Source organism: Nicotiana sylvestris, chromosome 1 (assembly GCF_000393655.2).
Source record: "Nicotiana sylvestris chromosome 1, ASM39365v2, whole genome shotgun sequence".
Taxonomy (NCBI): domain Eukaryota; kingdom Viridiplantae; phylum Streptophyta; class Magnoliopsida; order Solanales; family Solanaceae; genus Nicotiana; species Nicotiana sylvestris.
The window spans coordinates 3,001,874-3,013,935 of record NC_091057.1 but is presented as its reverse complement, the minus strand read 5'-3'; the positions used below and the strand labels follow the sequence as shown (position 1 = coordinate 3,013,935).

General features: G+C 33.6%; 2 protein-coding genes across 2 annotated transcripts; both read left to right on the top strand.

Moving 5' to 3' along the window:
* The first annotated feature begins 1,590 nt into the window (after positions 1–1,590).
* On the top strand, positions 1,591–4,416 carry LOC104238863 (pirin-like protein). The gene is made up of 6 exons (XM_009793354.2): positions 1,591–1,825; positions 2,465–2,514; positions 2,613–2,680; positions 2,764–2,826; positions 3,021–3,124; positions 3,618–4,416. Exons 1-6 carry the CDS (start codon positions 1,719–1,721, stop codon positions 4,099–4,101), a joined length of 876 nt encoding a protein of 291 aa, XP_009791656.1. The 5' UTR covers positions 1,591–1,718; the 3' UTR covers positions 4,102–4,416.
* A 3,021-nt stretch (positions 4,417–7,437) lies between these two features.
* LOC104238862 (ras-related protein RABA5c-like) lies at positions 7,438–11,762 on the top strand. The gene is made up of 2 exons (XM_009793353.2): positions 7,438–7,926; positions 11,242–11,762. The coding sequence occupies exons 1-2, from the start codon at positions 7,590–7,592 to the stop codon at positions 11,559–11,561; spliced, it is 657 nt and encodes a 218-aa protein (XP_009791655.1). The 5' UTR covers positions 7,438–7,589; the 3' UTR covers positions 11,562–11,762.
* The last annotated feature ends 300 nt before the right edge of the window (positions 11,763–12,062 follow it).

The window sequence follows — 12,062 nt, the reverse complement described above, 5'->3', positions numbered from 1 at the left end:
AAAATTTTCGTGAAGTTAATTTCTTTTATGGCCAAACGGGCTTTGAATGTTTGTCAAAAAAAAGGAGGGGGGGTTAAAAGGAGGGTGGGGGAGGTTACAATTGCCTAGAAATCGTCAACTCTTCTAATTTTCCTTTTTCTTTTCAAAGAAAAAGGATGAAATGTTTCCTTTTACTTTGCAAAATCAACCACGTTACTCTGTCAAATAGTAAATTGTCTTTTTAAAAATAGTAAATTTTTCTAGGAAGTCTTTTCTAACATACAAATAAAACAAAATGAAATAAAAAAATATTAAGCAAAAAAGAAAGTATTTAAATGAAAATTTTGATCAATCCAAAGACCGTGTGAACGGTCAACATATCAAGGCGGCAAAATAAATAAACTTACATGCAGACAACTACCAAACGCTTTTTCTCGTTGATTTTTGAAGTTGCTAGATCTTTACTATTTAATAATTAAATACAGTAACTAATTTCGCTTCAAAAATTAGTTCATGAGATTAAGAGTAAAATTAGGTGTTGGCAAATTATTCTAACAGTATTTTTTGCCAAAAACTTATTTTGCACGATATTTTTGTTGTATATAAAAAGTTTCTCTTGATACCAAAAAAAATTATAGTGTAGCAAAAAAATGAAGATCAAAAATTGTTTTACGTCTAAAGTTTTTTTTTTTTTTTTTTTTGTGGTAAACTAAGACGGTTCAAAATCTAACCGAAACCGTTAACCAAATCAAACGGAACCGATGACTTATTGGCTTATGGTATCGGATTATCGGGGTAATGAATGGTGAACAGATTGAAATTTTATAATTAACGGCTTAACGGTTTGGGAGCGGATTACTCAATTTTCTTATCGGGTAAACTGTTAACCCGTAAAGAATTTTTATATTTATATATTTATCCCTATGTAATAAAGTACTATTGAAAGTAATTTGTTGAATTGTCCATTGATTATCGGCAATAGCTGGATTGTTTGATTTTATGTCCTTTTTTGCATGCATCTAACAAATTAAATTCTGATTTTCTGGATTTTTAGTTTTTCAATCTGGATTTATTGTGTAGAACGAATGTTACTAAAAGTTTGATTGATTCATACGTGCATGAGTAGTCTTGAATATGAACTAGATTGGAACTTGGAAGAAGACTCTTCAATTCAAAAATACTGTTAGATCTTAGATGGTATTAAAAATTTTGTATTGTTCTGAAACCGTTTGGTATTTGATTGAATGATTGTTCAAAAACTTTCTATTTGGTTTAGCCGATAAATCGTTCGATAACCGTCCGATAATTGTTAATCCAATACCAATTCGCCTGTTATCTTATTGGATGACTAGCGAATTATTACATTTATAATCCGATACGCTAAACTGTTAAGCGTAACTATTCGCTCGATAAGCACCCCTCGGTAAACAAAGAACTTTGTAGAGACTTTAATTCAGTTTTTATTTTTTAACCAAATAAAAATTAAAATGAGAAGCAATCGTCATAATGACGTAAGCGTGAAATCATCAAAATTACAAAAATCCCAAAAATAAGTAATATGACCCCACTTGAAACTTCTATTTTACACACCAAATCAGATGTATATAATTCGTCATCAATGCACACGATTCCTTAATAAGTCACCTATAAATAGCAGAGGAGATTCAAAAGAAACATAACACAACATAAATTTACACAAAATCTATTCAATTCAAACAACATCAAAATCCTCAAAAATCATGTCTAAATCCTCTGTTTTCAGTAGACCAAGATTGGTTGTCAAGAAAATCTTGGCCAGAGCTCAGAACGAAGGTGATGGTGCTGTTGTTAGGAGAAGTATTGGAAGGTATTTTTGGAAATTTGTTTCCTTTTTCTTAATTCTTTTTTATAACTCAGAAATTACGTCGGGTCCGGAAAGGGCCGGACTACAAGAGTCTATGCGTTTCTACAAACCGTGACCTCCTGATCACACGAAAGCAGCTTTCCGAGAGCCATTTCTAATAATGAGTTCGCTCCTATGTACTTCACACATCACGTGGTGCACTCTGTAGTCTGTAAACAAAAGAGCGGGGGGGGGGGGGGTTCTTTTTTCTAAAAAAAAAAAATTTCCTTTTGGGCTTTTGGGGAAAGGGGTGAAAATGAATATTCCATCTTTCCCAAAATTCATATATTTTCTGTGTGTGTGTGTTTTTCCTTTTAAAAAAATAAATTTAAAGCTGTTTTAAACTCTTGATAACTTGTTTTCCATTAGGAGTTAGTGTATGAAGTATATTAAAATTCAGGTATATGATTTAATCTATGTTGCTCGGGCTCTTCAATGGGTGTCTGTCGGATCCTCCAAAAGTAGTGCCGTTTTAGCGTATTCGACATGGATGCGGCAACATTTTTGGAAAGTTCGAGATTTAATTACCAATAGAACTAGAGATGTTCTTAATCTATTTGAATGCTGTTTTTTTTATAATTGTTTGAAAATTTTGTATTTCAGGCCTGAATTGCAGAATCTTGATCCTTTCCTCATGTTAGATGAGTTTAATGGTAAATCACCAATGATGTTTATTATAGTTATTTTATTACTTTATGAAATGAATTTGATTTTATTAATTAGGAAAACCATACACTCTGATTTCATGCAGTTTCACCACCTGCTGGATTTCCTGATCATCCACATAGAGGTTTTGAGACTGTGACTTACATGTTACAGGTAAACTTCAGTTTTGTTGCTCAATTCCAAACATTTTATAGTAATATTTCAGTGCTAATTTTGTGTTTTTTTTTTTGTATTAGGGAGCTTTTACTCATCAAGATTTTGCTGGCCACAAGGGTACAATCAGGACGGGCGATGTGCAGGTAATGTTTATTCTCGAGATTTACCTATAATTACCTTATACATGACCTGATTGTGCTTAAAAAAAATTTACACTATCAGTGCATAGAACCAACTAAACTCAAAAAAAAAAAAAAAAAAAAAAGGAAAAGTGATCGCGTTAAGGTAGAAAGATTATTTTTTTTTTTAAATAATTTTCCATTTTGGTTCAATGCAGTGGATGACAGCAGGTAGAGGTATAGTACACTCAGAAATGCCTGCAGGTCCAGGTACTCATAAGGGATTGCAACTATGGATAAATCTGGCATCCAAGGACAAAATGTAAGTTAGTAATCTTACATTAGTTCAATCTTGACTTTGGCTTAAACAATATTAAGTTTCAGAATAATCTTTTTCATTTTAACATATGCCTATAACATGCAATTTGATAAAATAAGGGGAGCCTTGACATAACTGGTAAAGTTGCTGCCATATGACCGGAAGATAACGAGTTCGGGCTGTGGAATAGCTTCTTGCAGCAATGCAAGATAAGGTTGCGTACATTAGACCCGTGTGGTCTGGCCTTCTCGGAATCCCGCGCATAGCGGGAGCTTAGTGCATCGAGCTATCCTTTATGCAATTTGATCAAGATTCGTAAAATTGTTGCAGAACTTTGGTTATACTGTGGTCCTAGACACAACAACTCATCCTTATAAACAAAAATAATGGAATAGTAACTTAAGAAATCTCAAAATACATAGTGAAATGTACATTTGGTTGATGATTATGTCTACTTTTCTGAAATGAAAAGAATGACCCTTTTGTCTATGTGCAGGATTGAGCCAAGGTATCAAGAACTGCTACATGAGAACATACCAAAGGCAGAAAAAGATGGCGTTTTCGTCACAATCATAGCAGGGGAAGCAATGGGTGTAAAATCCCAAGTGTTCACGCGAACGCCAACAATGTACCTTGATTTCACCCTAAAACCAGCTTCTGAACATCATCAACCAATACCCGAGTCCTGGAATTCCTTCGTCTACATAATGGAAGGAGACGGCGTCTTTGGCTCTTCGGATTCAACGCCTACACCGGCTCACCATTGCTTAGTTTTAGGCCCTGGAGAAGGTCTAAGTGTGTGGAACAAATCTTCTAAGCCATTGAGGTTTGTTTTGATAGGAGGACAGCCAATTAACGAGCCGGTCGCGCAGTATGGTCCTTTTGTTATGAACACTAAGAGTGAGATAATGCAGGCTTATCAAGATTATCAACTTGGGAAGAATGGTTTTGAAAGGGCAAGGCACTGGAATTCTAAATAAGTATACAGAGCTGCATCTTATAGTTCAAAAATAAGCTTCCAAACTGCAATATTCAATAATTTTCTGATAAATGTTATGAATTTCAGCTTCTTTGTAGTTTTTTTTGCTTTTGAAATATGATGTGTTTTCATTGAAGTTTATTTTTCATTTCCTTCATTTGTTCAAGATTGTATTGATAGTAATTCTTGTAGCCATAGTGGAAAGTATGTTCAGTTCTTGAATGATAAATTACCTTTTGTTTGGATCATGGATAGGAAATGTAATGACAATTTATTATCATATTTATAGTGAGTGATTTCACTGCTATATTTCCTTTCTTACTGCTTTTGATTATGGTGCCATGAGCTGAGGGTCTACCAGAAACAAACTCGTTACTTGCTTCAAAGTAGGGGTAAAGATATTAGGATCAAAAAGTCAGGTGTCACGCGCAACCTAGCAAAGCAAATCTTGAACAACAATAAATCAGATAACAAACGAGAAATATACCAAAAAACACACAAACATTTAATGTGGTTTGGTCAATTGACCTATATCCATGGATGGAGACGAGCAATCCACTATATAAAAGAGAGTACAAAATATCGAGAGAACAACCTCACAAAGAGGCAAACATAAGTGGCACACTAACACTAGTCCCGTAAAGTTCTCCCCCTAAACAAGACTCTCAAATCCTTATGACTACATTGTGGATGTTGCTGAATGAGAAAGAAGAATCCTCAATTTATAGAAGTCTAAAACCTTTTCTTTCAAGAAAAAAGACTAGCCAAATATGGGAGATTTATAATTTTCTTCTACAAATAAAAAAATCCAATTATGATAAATATGTTCCCCTTTCCTTTAAGAGATAGGAGAACCAAATATGGTAAGAAAATCAACAAAACACTTAACAAAAGCTACGTACACTCTACTCTTACCAAATTCCACTCGTGAAAATACACTCGTTATATTATTATTGTATTTATAGTGAGTGGATGTCAATGAAAGTGCATGTAGTTTTCACAATCATTCTCAATTATTGAGTACATGTGGTATTATAATTGCAATTAATTTCTTTTACAATGGATATGGTATTAGCTTGGTAATCCACTTTCCATCACATAAGTGAAAGGTTCAAATTCCACTCTTGTTTTCTCTTTTAATCCACCTTTCATCTCCATATACAAGGAGAAAGATTTTTAAAAAAGAAAAGAATTTTTTTCACCTTATTACTACTTATTCGCGCTAGAGGAGTAAAAGAGATTGGGTTAGTTTCAGTAGCATTTGACATATTGAGACAAAATCACCATAAAATTAACAGTCCAATTATAATTTACCCGATGCAAAGTTTAAATGACGTCGCACAAATCCCAAGAAAAATATTCTTTTACAAACTATATACAGTTTTTTTTTGGGTATTTTTTTAAAATTGACTCAAGAACTAATTTTGTGCGATTCATACTAGCTTAGAGTTTCCTCAATTTTAAAAAAAGAATTTATATTCAAATTTGCATAAGAATTAGACACATTAATCGGGGAGAAATTAAAAAATAATCAGATTTACAATTGGTCGTTCAAAAATAGTCCAGTTTCAAAAGTAATTGAAATTTAACCATTTTTCATGTAAAGATAAATATGAGCGAAAACACTGTTCAAAACCTGGAAAATACGCCAGTATATTATACTGGAGTTCCACCATAAGTATGCTTGAACTCCAGCATATTATGTTGGAGTTCTAGGATAAGTATGCTGGAGTTCCAGCCTAAGTACACTAGAACTCCAGCATAATATACTGTAGTTCCAGCAAGTATAATTGTCTAGTATAATATATTGGAGTTTGGAGCACCGGTGCTCCAGTCTCCAGTATATTATATTGGAGTCAACAAAGTATACAGGTCCATCATAATATGTTGGTGTTCATACACAGGTGCACCGAACTCCAGTATATTATGCTGGATCGGTCTTTGTTGCAGCAAAATAGTGGCTATTTTTCATTGACTTCGTAAATACTGACTATTTTTAAATGACCAGTCCAAAAACTGGCTATACCGTACTATTTTTCCTAATTCAGATCAGTCATTTTATACTTTGGGACAAAGGAAGTATCTAATTGAATTCAATTTATCATTAATCAAGCAAAAATTATATCCAGTTTAAGATAATAAAAGCACATTATTCTTCAAAGAAGAATGATATTTATAATAAACCTCTTTCATTACCAAAAATTCTCCCATTTATGATATCATTCAAGAAAAGGAAAAATAATAAGATCCAGCAAAACCACTTCTTTGCATATGCTCTGTACCTATCTTTGCCAGCTTAGCTTCTTTCACCAAATAGGTGGATCCAGTATTTAAATTGTATGGGTTCACTTTTTAAGATTTTTAATATTGAGCCAATTATATATTTAAAGTTATGGGTTCAAATTTATTATTTTTGCAATTTTAATAAATTTTTACACATAAATTTTTACTCCGCTTCAAAAGTTATGGGTTCAATTGAACCCGTAAGCATCCGCCTCGGTCTACATTACTATTTGGAAAAAAATACAAATGGTAACTCATAATATCTTTATGTTAATTATCAAACGTGTAAGTATCTTTTTTTAAAGTTGACTGTCCAAACCAAAAAATAGACAGAGTTTTAACTATGGTAAAATTATTGGCATATGCGGTGTCACAATTTGAAGAAATAGACTAATCAACAAATCACTATAATGATAAGCGATGTTAATTTTTATATTTATTCTTATAGTTTTCACTTTTCTTATACATATTTAGTAAATAAATTTCGATGAAACGGTGTCCTATGACATTGCATACAATACTCGATATGAAGACATGTGTTATATAACATATGAAGACATGTGTTATATATTCCTTGAATTTGTAGTATCGAGTATTGTATGCAATGTCATAGGACACCGCTTCATCGAAATTTATTTACTAAATATGTATAAGAAAAGTGAAAATTATAAGAATAAATATAAAAATTAACATCGCTTATCATTATAGTGATTTGTTGATTAGTCTATTTCTTCAAATTGTGTAAACATGAGACAATTTTACTTTCTCTGATGTTGAGTTTACTTTTTTGGATTAAGAAGCTGAAGAATAATCTCGGGCTAAAAGTGATAATATCCAAATAATCTGTCTACTTGTTGCTAATAATTATGCTATACCCGGATAAATTTTTACCCTTAAATTATTGTACTCCAACGGCTTATTCTTTTTTAAAAAGATCTTAGTTATAATAAACCTCTTTATTTACCCAAAAAGGACCCCCACTTATTAATCATTCAAAAAAAGGAAAAAACAACCAAAAACTAAAAATAAAATCCAGCAAAGACCACTTTCTTACACATTCTCTGTACCAATCTTTGCCAGCTCTGCCCATTACTTCTTACACAAAACCCCAACTCTCTCTCTCTCTCTCTCTTCTCTCTCTCTAGATCACCATTTCCACTTTCTCTCTCTTCCCCCAAAGACTCTTACACTTTTCAAAACTTCAAAATGGATTCATCAGATGATGAAAGTGGTGAGGAATATCTTTTCAAGATTGTAATAATTGGTGATTCAGCAGTTGGAAAATCAAATTTGTTGACACGTTATGCAAGAAATGAATTCAACTTGCATTCAAAAGCAACAATTGGTGTTGAGTTTCAGACTCAAACTCTTGAAATTGATGGTAAAGAAGTAAAAGCTCAGATTTGGGATACTGCTGGTCAAGAAAGATTTAGAGCTGTTACTTCTGCTTATTATCGTGGTGCTTTTGGTGCTCTTGTTGTTTATGATATTACTAGACGTACCACTTTTGATAGCATCCCTCGTTGGCTTGATGAGCTCAAAAGTATGTATCTTTTTGCTGAAATTTCCATTCTTTTAAGTTGGTTTTTGTTTGTGTTGAATTTTAAAGTTTGATGCATTCTTGTGTTTGTGCATAGAAAGTTGAAGAATTAACCCAAATAGCTGCCCACATAATCTGTTAAACTAAAAATAGCCGGTGTGTATAATATATATATATATATATATATATATATATATATATATATATATATTCATGTATAATATACGTATAACTATGTTTAATCAATGTATATCGGCTAGAAAAAGTAAACATTGAATCTGACTGGCTATTTGTGTAACAATCTAAGTTTTCATCTTTTTGGTGGATTGGCTATAAAGTTTGGATTTTGAGATTTGATGGTGTGATAATTAGGCCTTGGATAAAAGTGGAATGAGATCCATAGCCCATAGGTGGATCCAGGATTTAAATTTGATAGATTCAAAAGTCTGTCTGTTTTGCTGAAATTTCCATTTTTTTTAACTTGGTTTTGTTTTAGTGCGTTGTTTAGTGCTAGTCTTGCATTTCTTGTTCTCATATTTCTGTTATTACCTGTTGATTCTTGCGCTATGGTTTTCTGACTACTTTGCTGGTATTGCTGCGTATTGTTATTTCATGCTTTTACCTTTCCTCAGCCTTTTTATCCGCTATACTTTTGTACTTTTGTATCCTTTCTGAGCAAAGGGCTTACCGAAAATAGCCTCTCACCTTTCTCAAGGTAGGGGTAAGGATTGCATACACACTACCCTCCCCAGACCTCACATGTGGGATTTCACTGGGCTTTTTGTTGTTCTTGTTGTTTTGTTTTATATCGAATTCCCATCAAAGTTTTGTGCATATCTTTTGTTTGAGCATAAAAAATTCTCATCTTTTTGGTAGATTGGCTATAAAGTTCAGTTCTTGAGAATTAATGGTTGTTTTGATAGAATGGTCATTTTTAGATTTGACTTCTACATTCCTGTTTCTTGATAATTAGGTATTGGATAAATTTACAAGTGGGATTGAGATCTGATTAGTGTACTTCATATGTCTCTGTTGTTAGATTTCTTTTTTCTTTTTTTAACTTGATTTTGGTATATGTTTGAATTTCATCAAAGTTATACCTATATTTTTGTGTGCATAGAAAGTTCGCACCTTTTTGAGATATGTTGAGGTTTATTTGTGGATTGGCTATAAAGTTAGTTCTTTGAGATTTGATGTGTGTTATGATAGATTGGTAATTCTTCGATTTGACTTCTACCTTCCTGTTTCTTGATAATTAGTATATGTAAGATCTCTTGTCGATCTGAAAATTCCTGGCTACTTTCACTGTTTAGGATGCCGAGGGTCTATTGGAAATAGCCTTCCTTCAGACCCCCTTTGTGGGATTCCACTGGGTTTTTTGTTGTTGTTGTTTCACTGTTTAGGATGATGGAATAATGGATGTGTTAAATCTCTATGTTTTTATCGTAAATTGTCCTTTACCTTTCTTCTTATTCTGTTGGTGTTTTTCGTATTTGTTTTCTCTTTGAGTGGGAAAAAAAAGATTTTACAGTTTGTAAGTCTAGTTCAAAATTTTTAGTGAAATATTACTTACCAGGCATAGAAATGAGTGGTGATGTTAGTTAGTAAGGCCCTGAATATGTGTCATTGTTACGTAAAGCAATGGCGAAGAAAGCGGTAGATATGCCAATGTAACTGTCATCATCAATTTTGTCTAGATGCAGTTTGGGAACCTAGGATAAGAACAAAATAGACAGATTGTCAATTGGATGTATATTAGGAATGGGAACTCAAGTCATGCTTTGCTTTCTCCGTAAACAAATCTAAAGTAAACTAATAAAAAGATCATACTTTTATGGAATCTATTTTATTCGCTTGATTGTTAAATTAATTAGGAACATTCGCTTGATTGTGAAATTAATTAGGAACAACAGTCTGGCTTATCGATGTATGACATCATGGTACTAAGGAATCTCCGGGACTGATCGAAACCTCAGAGATTCTTTTGACGTAAAATGATGAAAAATCTATGACTTAGGTATCCGTTAAGCCCTTAGCTAATAAACTTTTGGCTGGACGTGAGTGTACACACGTCATTTTGGGCCGTAAGCTGCTATGTGATACTTGCGCAATCTGTTCTTGTCTTGCAAAATATCATTTGAAACTTGAAAATGAATGAATTTGTGCTCACTGTTCGCAAAATTGAAATGTTTAGAACTTAATGACCATAAAGCAGAGGAGTATTGACTCAGGGGAAAACTAAGTAAATTGCTTAGCTTGGCATGACAATGCGCAAGGTGTGGGATTGTGCAGAATGTAGTTGCATCTTTTCTTTTGTGTGCATGTAGTTAAAATATTCGAGATCAGTTAACATCTAAGCATAACCAGATATCCAACAAACTATGTATGATCCTTCTTTCATCAACTCTTCTAATTTAGTCCTTTTCCAAACATGACCCCCCCCCCCTCCCCCCTCTCTCTCTCATCACAAAGCATCATTTCACTTCCATTATACTGAATTACTATGAGAATGTGTCGTATAGTAATGATAGATAGAATCCAGTGCCAGGGCAATGTGATAGATAGAATGTTAGCGTTTGCAGCATAGCGTTTGTGCTCTACAAGCTTCATTTAATCATGGGCTGAAATGATCAGAGGATTATGTCGTAAAAATCAAAGTCAGTAGTCACAATAGCCGTGACAATCGGGTCAACTAAACATTCTCCAAGCAGTCAGAGTCATATCTTTAGCCTAAAAAATGCCTATGAAGCAAAGAGGGGATTCTGTGTTAATGAGGTGTAACATTTTTCTTCCTCATGTGAAAGCGACAACGACATAGCTAATAACAACTTAAGAATTTTCAGGTACATACTTTTGAGGAAATATGGAAAGTAGTGGTAACACTAAGTTCCACTGACCATTTATATGTGCATATACGCTTAAATATTGCGTTCACGAGTCTATTTCACATTTTTGCTTGAAATGATACTTTCTACTGTAGGGATTACCACGATTACCTCTCTTTGGTTCCGACAGTTTATTTATATGCACATTACATGTAACGGAAGTGTTCGATGTAGTTTTCAGATTTTCAATGTTTATCACGCTTAATCTCTGAAGGGGAGCCTTGGCGTAACTGATAAAGTTGCTGCCATGTGACCAGGAGGTCACCTGTTCGCGCGGTGGAAACAGCCTCTTGCAGAAATGCGGGGTAGGCTGCGTACAATAGACTGCGGCCCTGCGCATAGTGGGAGCTTAGTGCACCGGACTTCCCTTTATCACTCTCAATCTATGCCTATCTCAAATCCTTGTTTAACTAAAACGACTAATTACATGCAGCTCATTCTGATACCACGGTTGCAAGGATGCTCGTGGGAAATAAATGCGATTTGGATAACATAAGAGCTGTGAGCGTAGAAGAAGGCAAAAGCTTGGCGGAATCAGAAGGGATGTTCTTCATGGAGACATCTGCCCTCGATGCAACGAACGTAAACAAGGCTTTCGAGATGGTGATTCGAGAGATCTATAATAGTGTTAGCAGAAAGGTTTTGAATTCTGATTCTTATAAAGCTGAATTATCTGTCAACAGAGTTAGCCTCGTCGATAATGGTACCGATGGATCAAAACAAAATCAAGGCTATTCTTGTTGTTCTAGGTGATTGATAATGGTTACAAGAATGGTAATCAAACCAGAAAATCAGGGCTATTAAGCTTATAAGAATTGTTCATTAAATTATTTGGTTGGTTTTATACTGTTTATTGATTTCTTATTGATGGAATACTTTTGTAATGGTCAGGAACTTGATATTTATATTTTATTCTAAATAGTAGCTAAAATGAAAAAAAGTTTCTTTCCTCAATATATCTGTATTTTGTGTTTGATTTATGCATTTACCATTCTTGATTGTTATTTTAGCCAGTAGTATAATCATTTCTTGAGCAGCTTTATTTATTTTTTTTCCTTTTTCTTTCAGGCTATTAAGTAAATTATTATTTCTTGAACTTTGGGCATCTTTTTTGATTTTTAATTGACATAAAATTCACAAATATCAACCCCACCCCCCACCCCCCACCCCCCCCATAATTGTAAAATAGCCATTGTTATGGAGTTTCAAATCCCACGAGTAAAATTCCAGCAGATTGTTATAGAGTTTCACTTG

Bases quoted from the DNA above. Each gene is read 5' to 3' on its own strand.
- LOC104238863 (XM_009793354.2), top strand. From the start codon at position 1,719: ATGTCTAAATCCTCTGTTTTCAGTAGACCAAGATTGGTTGTCAAGAAA. The intron at 1,826-2,464 runs GTATTTTTGGAA...TTTGTATTTCAG, and splicing joins GTTAGGAGAAGTATTGGAAG to GCCTGAATTGCAGAATCTTG. The intron at 3,125-3,617 runs GTAAGTTAGTAA...GTCTATGTGCAG, and splicing joins CTGGCATCCAAGGACAAAAT to GATTGAGCCAAGGTATCAAG.
- LOC104238862 (XM_009793353.2), top strand. From the start codon at position 7,590: ATGGATTCATCAGATGATGAAAGTGGTGAGGAATATCTTTTCAAGATT. The intron at 7,927-11,241 runs GTATGTATCTTT...AATTACATGCAG, and splicing joins TTGGCTTGATGAGCTCAAAA to CTCATTCTGATACCACGGTT.